General features: G+C 44.2%; 1 protein-coding gene across 1 annotated transcript; it reads right to left on the bottom strand.

The window, feature by feature from the left end:
• Nucleotides 1-6,892: 6,892 nt before the first annotated feature.
• FOXQ1 (forkhead box Q1) lies at nucleotides 6,893-9,538 on the bottom strand. The gene has a single exon (XM_075921347.2). The coding sequence runs from the start codon at nucleotides 8,647-8,649 to the stop codon at nucleotides 7,630-7,632; it is 1,020 nt and encodes a 339-aa protein (XP_075777462.2). The 5' UTR covers nucleotides 8,650-9,538; the 3' UTR covers nucleotides 6,893-7,629.
• Nucleotides 9,539-10,500: the final 962 nt, after the last annotated feature.

Below are 10,500 nucleotides of genomic sequence, written 5' to 3'. Positions count from 1 at the left end.
GAGCCTTAACTGCAAAAAATAACTTTCATCTCAATGAGATTGTGAATCAAGATAAAATAAGGATTATAATTTAAAAGATTCTCAGTTTAGCATTTAAGTTTCTGCATCTTTGTTCTTTCATATTTCAGAAGCTGAAATACCTGAAAAGTCTCAGAGGGGTAGCTGTTTTACTCTTTAACCTTAAAAACAATGAGAAGTCCTGTGACACCTTAGATATTAACAAAAATATGTGAAGTATCATGAGCTTTCGTGGGTTTTGCCCATGAAAGATCATGATACTTTATATATTTTTGTTAGTCTCTAAAGTGCCACAGAACTTCTCCTTGAAATATGTGAAGTTATCTGAGCTACTTTAACAGAGCTGGAGAATGGAGGCCTTTCTCTTTTTTTTTCTTGGTAAAGCATGCTGGGAAAGGGGGAGAGTCTCAGGCCTATATAATGTAGGCTTTTATCCCTCTCAGAAGTGTTTGGGAGGACACTATCAAGAAAAGGTATAGTCCTCTGTTAAAAAGGTCTGCTGGAAAAAATACAGGTAGGATCTAGAACTATGTCTTCTACTTAACAAACAGTTGTTTTGAAGAGATTCTGGAGATGTATGTTGCTGGGTACTTTGGGGTATGAGTTTATGTGTAATCTATTGTCTCACCAAAACCTAGCCATTGCTGTTTTCATTTAACCTATTTATTCTATGGTGGGGAAGAGAAGGAGACAGCTTGTTATGATGCTATGAGTTATTCATAAAGTGCTAAGCATCTACTGTGCCTTGTTACCAGACAGTTATAGATAAACTGGAGAGAGTTCAGAGAAGAATCCTAAGGACTAGAAAGTTTCTTAAACTAGCTTAAGACTTTGACTTTGTTTTCTCTGTATGTGAACAGCTTTGCTAAGTGATTAAAGGTGAATCCTGGTGATAACCTAAAAATATTTGTTGGGTATATATTCCAAGGAATGAGAAGGAATAACATTTAACATTATATTCTGGGGTATACTGATACTATAAGTGCATGTTAATAAAGTGGTGATGTTGGCTATAGAAGCACCTAAAAAGATTAGTAACTGTTTAAACGGAGAGAATTTTTAGGTTGTATCTCCTACAATATTTACTGAAAACCAACTACTAAGCTGTGGGATGGTCTCCCAAAGCAAATGGTAGGGAAAAATCATAGTTTGGGATATTTAAATGTAGGATAGATCCTGTGTGGTTAGAGTTTCTGTAGTCATTTACTATTGTGCTCTGGAAGGACACTGAATTAGAAGATTCCAGGTCTTTCCTGGCTCTAATTTTTGACCTTTTATTGAAAACGTAGTAACAATTACTTTGATAATGAGACCACAATCATCAGCTGCCAATACTGTAGAAGGAATTAAAGTAAACAATTCTCTGTCAAAGGCCTTTTCCAAGAGGCCATAGGTTACATATGAGCCCTTTTTGAAAAGGATAGTTTTACCAACATATGATAAAATCTCTAACGCTCTTTTTTTCATGATAACTTGCACCTCACAGATCACACTATACATTGCTGCTATAACAAAGGAATCTATAATGTATTGATCAATAGTTGGCTGAAATGTTAGGCTCTTCAGATCACTTTTTTAAACAACAGAGTTTAATTAAAACATCCAAGACTTTTCAATCTACTGATGTAGTTCAGGTTTGTTTAATGGGACTTGAGCTCCAGCATTGTATTGATGATGTGATTTGCATTTGGTCTGATAATTCTAATTGGGTTGAGGGTTCACTTAATTTATAAAGGATTAATAAATGACTGATGGATATTCCAGACCTTAGTATGTATTATAATTGTATTCGCAGGAGTTGGAACCAACCTGTTACATTTTTATTATTTATTTTAAAGTCTATTAACCGCATATGATCTACTCATACTTAAATAAGTGTTATGACAGAAATGCACAATAGAAGTCTTAATAATATGAAAAGTCTATATGACAGTAAGAAAATAAAGATGAAGGTAAAACTTTTCAAATGCACCTAATTGGTATAAGATCACTAGGATGGAATGAAGGATTGGGCTTTTCTAGATGCGTGTGCATAGTTCTCATAATGGTGTCGTAATATATTCAGGAGGTAAAAATTTGACCTTTTTTAGATGTACAAAATTTAATACATAATGGGATGTGCCAAGGTACATAGGAACCTCTCTCTGGAACGCTCATGAGAGTTGGGACCCTACTGGGATTGTCTAAAGCACTGTCTATGTCTAAATATCTTTATAGATCTGGCCCAAAGTGTATAGATTATAGTAAGCCAGAGCCCATTGCTCTTCATAAGCACTAAAAAACCTGTTGGTAGGGGGCAGACATGCATTGTCATCTCAAGCTCTGTCACAGCAAGAAATCAGTATCTGGGTGGTGCAATAAAAAAAATCATGATTTTATGGGTTCTTGGGAGCTTTAGTTTTAGGCATATTTAAGCTTAGACAAATATCTTATGCAAATACATTAAGGGGGAGAATCATAAAAGCAATAACAACAATTAATGAACATGTGAAACAAAATGCCATGTAAATGATGCCTACGTTACGGAATAAGCAGACCTATAAATTGCCTAATAAAGCATCACTAGCAGTTGTAGCTTAGACTTTTGGCAGAGGTCACAGTCAATTGTTGAGCTCATGGGCTGCTGCTATCTGATATGCCCCAAGTTCTCTGCTCACGTTTTCAGACTAATACAGAAACCAGGATGAGTGGGCTCCCTGGAATACCTGGTTTGGGACACTGGAGAATGTTATCCAAAATGGCCTTTTCTCTGGTTTAAGGAAATGGAGCCAAATTCCCTTAAAGCATAAGAAGGTTCTAACTTTTGAAACCAATGAAGTTGCTGCAGGGCTGTGATTAACCCTGTTAGACTAAAATCTGTGAATACTCCCAATTGAATTTACATGAAGGTTTATCTTTTTACTTTAGTGTTTCTTTTTATAGTCTATTTGAGCAGGAAACGGTGTTAGGACATTTACTAGTGTTACACACACCTTTATCTTCAATGTACAAACTTGACCCTTAAAATATATGCTAGTGTATTACTCCCATAGAGCTCAGTTGCACACATTTTGTTTCCACTTACTGGGGTGAAATGTCTCCTAGTGCAAAGGCCCTAAGAAAGTTTTGTAGCCACTTAAGCTTTGCATTCAGGGCCAGCTGTGCTTTGGATTCCTTGGCAGAACCGTCTCTCTCTGGGCAGAAATGGGGTGATAAAGATTTGAAGATTACATAGGGAATGAAGATACTCAGTGTGGTGTAGTGCTTTGTCCACATGAATTCTTTTTCAGGCCAGCACACAGTGAAGAAAGAGCAGGAATGACAGGGAAGAGGGAGAAATATGATGTCCCAACAAATTCCCTTGAAGGTGAGCTTAAGTAGCCTTATTGCAATGACTCAGCAGCCTGGAGAATGATTCCATCTTCTTTTTACTCCCCTTCAGTGTATGTAAATGTGATCTGGTTACTACAGCTGGCTGGAAGACTGGATTTTAATTTAAGGGATGAACTGAGACTCTAGTGCTGAATTGGACCTTGTTAGAAGCTTTGTGCTGAGGTCAGCCTCATCCTTGAATAGGGTGACTGACTTCAATGGGACTTTCAACAGGGATACTAATGAGTAAGGGCTGTTGCCTGCAATTCCAAATGTACAAAGACAGCATAAAGTACAATAAAAACTTCTACCAGTTTAATTTATCATGCCACCAACAAATGTCTGTGTAAAACAGGCTCAAATAACTGGATGACAATATCAGGATTGTTTAAGTGTTCTCTACCTGCTAAGAATATGAACAAAATTATTTGCCTCCACTTAAAATAGGAATATTTATTCTAGTTGTACCCTGATAAGGCTCAGTCTTCTCAGTTTTTTGTTCAGGTTCTAGAAACCAATATACTGTTGACATCCATGGACACTTCTGAAACTTGTAGTATGTTTCTTCCTCATGTTAGAGACTGGTACTAATGCTTGCTATTGCTTTTGCCTTAACCCGTTCCTTATGGCCAATGTGTCATAGAAGAAAATACCCTATGAAGCAGGATTTGTCTGTATCGATCCATGGAACTGAAAAGCTAAATTTATTCCCAAGTGCCTGAGGAGGCACTGAAGATTCAGGCAGGTTATTTTGTGTGCCCAGGGAAAGGTCTGGATGTGCATGTGATCCATGCTCAGGCAAAATTTTCATTGCCACTGAAGTCACTGACTTTTTTTGTCTGAGCAGGGAGGGCAACTGGGATCTAAGAGCCCAACAGAACCACTCGGATATTTTGGATAATATAAACTCCTGACTATATATGGCTAAAAGGGTGTCTGTGTGGGGGGCGGAGAGCTCACTGTTTCGAACGTCAAAAAGAAAATGCATTTCTCTCTTCTGCCATCCTGATTTATTAGGCGCTTAGAATGACAGTGCGCAGACGTAAGAAATCTTTCTGTTTGGGGAAGGGCGCAGAAAACCTTAATTTGCTTGTTCCACACAAAAATGTAAAGTGTGGGTTCTCTGATTACCTGCTGCTGGAGAGTGTTTGGACAGGTGTTGTGTTTCAGTAGTCGTCTTTCACAGCCGTCAGGCTTCATTTACAGATGTAGACCATAGGAGATTTCCCTCCTCCGCAATGCTGTGTCTGCTAGGGTATGTCAGGAGGGCACTGGGGCCAGGGAAAGCTGCCGCTTGATTGAAAAGGAGCTAGGCTATGAGGGTGAACGTTGCAATAGAGAGCATCGCAGTAGAACGGGGTCTGGAAAGAACTACCGGCTCCTTGAGAATACAAGGACTCCTCCTGCTCTGGATATTAGAGTGTCCTTGCCAAGCGCTAATTTCCTTAATCCCATTAAACTCAATGAGGAAATGGTGCAGGATTTGGCCCAGTGTAATCTCAGGTCCAGTTTATTTTGCGTCAGTCACTAAATCCTTTTTGTAAAGTCCCTTTCCTCTAGGAACTAAAGCAATTACACTAATCAGTTTCTTAAACCATGCGTACGATTTAAGCACCACTGAATGTGAGTGGAAATATTTCCACTGAACTGCCTCCCTGGCTTTTTCCATTTCTGAAGCGGAAAGATGAAAGAATGTCAATACAAGGAGAGCTGCCCGATCGCGTAAAACTTCTAAGCAACGCTTCTCTTGATATCTGGGAGCACTGGCAGGATCAGGCCCAGCGATTTATTAAACTGGGAAAGACCAGAATGTGATCCTATATTGCACTAGGTTCAAAGTATCAGGTGAGGCTCTCCAGTCTCCCGTGCTGTTCATACACTTTACTTTGGCACTTGCAAATTGCTACCTGGATTTGTAGCTAAAAATCTCCAGAAAGAACCCCAGTATTGCTGCTGAACAGATAAGCATGTGGTGAGGGGGGAGAATTGTGAAACCTGCCAGGATGGGCTAACAAACGGCAAACATAATAACCATTATAATCAATCCTCAAATGGACCGAGGCAAATCTGAAATGTTGATATTCATCTAAAGGACTGAAATATTTTAAAGCACCTTTTTGCAAGTCTTTAAAATTGTATCCCTTTATTTCATTCTTCCTATCTTTAATTATACCTTTTTTTGCACAGCAAGATTTTAAAAATAGCACCACATTTGCTTTAATAATTTGCTTTACATGTAAATACATACTGTAATAACCCTTAAGGATAGGCAAAATAAACGTTAGCAGTGATCTATGGACAACTCGATTTGGATTTTTTTTTTTTGTTAAAGAGAAACACGAGCTATAGTAAAAGGTAGAGTTTACAAATACTAATTTGCCTTTAAATATTGTCCTGAAAATAAGCGGGTATGCAAGTCCAAAGAATTTTATGGAAACCAGTTTCTTTAAGGCTTGATTATTCTACCAATTAGACACTTAACTTCTTGCGGTGCTTGTTTAGGTCTGATTTGAGCTATACCTTGTGAATTCGCTTTGAGATTGTTAGGACAACCAACCAGAGGGCTTCCTTTACTACACGCATTTTTAAACTATTCTGCAAACTGCTCTGAAAATAAATTTATCGAATAGTAAAATGGAGTGAGGGAGATAAGAGAACATTACAGTATGTAACATTTTAGATTTCGGTTGATTCAGATCCCGAAAATGAGAGCCTGTAAAAGAGGCTGGGGCCGCCAGTTTCCAGATGTATAATTCTTTAGTTGTTAGAGCATTCAAATGAGAACTTTTTGCAACTCTGTCATCATAATTCATTTAAACTTAAGCAAAGCAAGAGGTGCAATCTTTTATCTTATGGCTTTTCTGACCACCTTGTATTTCAAGGAAGGTGTATGTGGGCTTTTATCTGTAACCTAAAACATATCAAAGAGAAATGCAAGGGGCAAACCCTTTTGTTCTAACTGCTTCTGGTAAAATCAAGTTGTATTAACAACCTTCTCGAAACAACTCGAGTTTGTGGCAGGAGATAACACGACAGGATTAAATTTCATCTTGGTCCTCTGAACTAAACGTACTGCTCAAAACTTCTTCACGAAGCAAACATTTATCTGGCCCTTTTTAATAAAATCAAGGGCCAATCGTCCTGAAGGACCGAACAGCCCACGAGGGATTAAAGTTATTTCAGATTTGTTGCTACATTCTTTGTGTGGGCTGGGGCGTACACACTTTCAAAAGGAAGAGAAATCCTACTGGTCCAAAATCTCTATCAACAGGGATGGTAATGAATTGATGTGCATCACACATCTAAACGTTAATAGGCAGGAATGTGTGGTGGGGGACGGGGTACAACTAAACTTTCAAAAACGTAGGGTTTCCCTCCAGGTGAGGGGTGCCTACTTCTGCTCAGTTTCTTTCCATCTACATAGCTTCTTTCTCTAGCGTTATATCACAGTCCACCCCCCCTCCCCCGAAGTCAATCCTCTCCCGCCCCCTTTTCTTTCACGGAGATACCACGCTATTCCACATGGGTTCTTTTGCAACTTTTATTGGAAAATAACTATTAAGCCGGAGGTTATTTTTTTTCATAAAATATTTACGCATAGGTTTACAGAAGGAAAAAAATCACTCCTGGCTTGCCAGTGGTCTTATCTCTTAAAAACACAACTCAGAAACAAATCGAGCACAGAAGCGATCACGTCTGACATTTCATTGAACATAACATTTAAAAATAAACAGCTGAAGCCTCTCCTGTTAAAACTTTTAAAAACGTATAAATAAATCCCTCCCTACGAAATGCTAGGTGCTACACCGTGGGGTTTGCTTTGGCACCGTGATGCAGTGGGTTGGACCAGAGAAATGTCCCGGCACCTTCTTGCACCTTTTCACTCGCTCAGGCCTCACGCTTGTAGTGCACAGGCACCTCCAGACCCCCCAGGCGAGCCTGCAGGGCGGCCTGGGGTCCCTGGTCCATTACACTGGGCTTTGCGCGGAGAAACCAGCCGAGAGCAGATCAGGCACCTGCCTGAAGCCAGTAGTATCAACAATGAATAAGAAGCACTTTGGCCCATTGCTAAAGTCCAAATACAAAGCGCCCCACTTTGGTTTGGTTAAAACCCCGCTCCCCTCCTAAGGCACAGTCACTGGGCTCTGGACAGAAAGTGCACAAGCTGGAGCCGCCGCCTCCCTTGCTTCCCCCCTCCAGGTTTTCCCCACCTTCCCCACTTTGCCCCCCTCGTGGGGAGGGGAGGAGGGGGGGTCTTTATTAAGTCAGCAGGCTCTCCGGGGGGTAGGGCAGGTAGGAGGCTGGGCGCCCGGGGGCTGCCTGCAAGGGGCCGGCCAGGCGGAAGGGGTAACAGAGCCGCGGGCTGAGCAGCGCCTCGGCAGGGGCGGGGAAGAGCTGGGGAGGCTCCGGCGGGTGGGGGGCGCTGCTGGCCACCAGCGCCTCCCTCCTGCGCTCCAGCGGCGGGGGCTCGGCCAGCCCGTAGGCGTAGAGCGGCAGGAGGCCGCCGCCGGCGTAGAGGGAGGCCGGCGGGCAGGAGCCCAGCGCGTAGGGGGCGGGCAGCGCGGGCCAGGGCGGCGGGGCGGGGGCGCGCGGGCCGGGCCGGCTCAGGATGCTGTCGATGGCGAAGGAGCTGGAGAACTTGGAGCCCGGCCTGGCGGCGCCCGCGGGCCGCTCCTCGGCAGCGCCCGCGCTGCAGCTGCAGGGGGCGGCGGCGCAGCAGCAGGCGGCGGGGCGGGAAGGCGGCGGCGGCGGCGGCGGGGCGCGGCTGAGGCGCTTGCGGCGGCGGCGGAAGACCCCGTCGGCGAAGGTGTACTCGCTGCTGGGGTTGAGCATCCAGTAGTTGTCCTTGCCCCAGGGCCGCGCCGGGTCGCGCAGCACCTTGACGAAGCAGTCGTTGAGCGAGAGGTTGTGGCGCACCGAGTTGCGCCAGCCCGTGTAGGCGCCGCGGAAGAAGGGGAAGCGGCCCATCAGGTAGTCGTTGATCTCGGCCAGTGTCAGGCGGCCGCCGGCCGAGTCCCGGATGGCCATGGCGATGAGCGCGATGTAGGAGTAGGGCGGCTTGGGCCGCCGCGTGTACGGCTTCGCTTTCCCGCCCGCCGCCTGCCCCGCGCCCGCCGCCGCCGCCGCCGCCCCCCCCGAGCCCGCCGGGCTGTTGGCGGCGCAGTCCCCGTCCGAGCCCAGCTCGCTGTCGCCTGGCGCGGGGGACGCGGCCCCGCTGCCCTCCTGGTCGCTGCCGCCCAGCTTGTCCTCGTAGCGCGGGGCGAAGAGCTCCAGCTTCATGGCGCGCCTGCCTCAGCCGGCCTCTTCGCCGCCCGCCGCCAGGCTGGGGCAAGAGGCAGCTCTAGGGCAGCCCCCAAGCGGGGCTGGGAAGGGGGCCGGCAGCAGAGGGCGGGGGGCAAGACGCTGGGCCGTGGGGAGGCTCTGTCTTGTTTTTCTCCCTGGACAGCGCCAAAGGTTTCCTTTTGGCGAGCAGCGCAGGCCAGGGGTCGCCTCCCCCTTCACCCCTGGCAAGTAGGAAAGAGCAGGGGCTGTGAGGGTTCCCAACCCGAGACAGCGGCAAGGGATTAGCTAGTGGGTGGGGAGGGCTCTTCCCACTTGCACAGGGCTCTGGAGAACAGGGTCTCTTCCTTGTGGATAGTAGGTTACGTGGGAGGCAGGTAGGTCTGTCTCTTTCTTCCACCCCTCTGAGATTTCTTTCGCTTAGGGAGATGCACCGTTTCCTTCCCCACTGCTTTGACTTTGGTTGCTCCAGGTGGGAAAGAAGGTTGTTGAAAGAAAACCAACTAACCCCAAATCAGTTAGTTAGTCCTGGGTGGGTAGTTCTGCAAAGTCAGATCCTCTCTCCAGTCCCTTAAAGTTTGACTTGGTGTTTTCTTCGGAGGAGGTTCTTCAGTTTATTGTCCATAGTTCATCAGAGCACTACAAATGGAATACATGATCTCTAGAGATGTTGCAGTTACTCCGCTCTGTAGTTGCTGGTGCTCCTGTATCAAGGGACCTGTTTTTTTCCAGTCTTGAGATTCTGAGCTGACTTCTTGCAGCAGAGGCAGCAGTCAAGCTATTATTATTAGTGTTACTGTCATTATCTCTCTCTCTCTTCCACGTTAGCGCTGTCTCTCTGCACCACGTTGAGACCAGCCCATTATAATACTTAGGCAGCTGAGGAGAGGCGGAGTTAGAATCAGGATCTGAAAGGATGGTGGGCGGGCAAGCAAGGTAGCAAAGGTAGGCATCCACTAATAAGAAAGATCAGAGTCATAATTATCTCCCTGTCATCTCAGATCTTGTTGGCAAGCTTATTTCATGCAACATACTTGTTTTGCTTTTTGTTTTTCCTCTGCCAGGTTCCACCCCTTCTTTCTTCCATCCCTAGGTGTGTGTGTGTGTGTATAGGTTTGCATAGCAGGTTCCTCCTCCCAGGTGTAAAGTTCAGGATGACTTGTAGGTGGCAGAGCAGCACCAGCTACTCATTTGTTATTTTTTACATAATACTGTGTTTAGTAATAAGTTGTAATGTGACAGTTAAACACCCTATTAGAAATAATACCATGCTTCACTGGGAAGCTGTATAAACTTTGTTGTGAATTCCTAATGACTTATGGTAGCTAGACACTCATTTCATCCTCACCCGTCTCCTCCCAATCCAGAATAAAAAGTGAATGATGGGAACACTTCAGCAAAACTCTGACCTTGATTTTATGTATTTATAATGAACAGAGATGCTAAACAAAATAATGTAGCTGACATTTCAGAGCCTGTGTTGTATCATCCTATGTATAATGACACTCTATTAGATTGTTATTCTGTAAATAAAACCTTTTTGAACTTGAAGTTGCTTTACTTCAGTGTTTTTTGCATACCCCTAAGCAATAAAATTCAAATACAAAACCCGATTGGATATGATACCTTGGAACTTAAGAGTTTTACCTGTATCTTTTCAGAAAAATATAGCATGGAATATTTTTAATATGTATTTTGCAATTCCTATGGGCTGGTTTTCACTATCGACTACCTTAGAAATTTGCAGCATCCTTTATCTTTTTTGCAGCTGAGGAGTGGTGGAAAGAAACATGAAATAATGAAGATTTAAGAATGTATTGAAAGAGACACTAACAAATAGTCACTTTCTCT

Source organism: Pelodiscus sinensis, chromosome 2, assembly GCF_052426305.1.
Source record: "Pelodiscus sinensis isolate ZL-2025 chromosome 2, ASM5242630v1, whole genome shotgun sequence".
Classification (NCBI taxonomy): Eukaryota; Metazoa; Chordata; order Testudines; family Trionychidae; genus Pelodiscus; species Pelodiscus sinensis.
This window is presented reverse-complemented; position numbering and strand designations above follow the sequence as displayed.

What these genes read in the sequence shown, in the direction of transcription:
- FOXQ1 (XM_075921347.2), bottom strand. Translation starts at nt 8,649, where the DNA reads ATGAAGCTGGAGCTCTTCGCCCCGCGCTACGAGGACAAGCTGGGCGGC.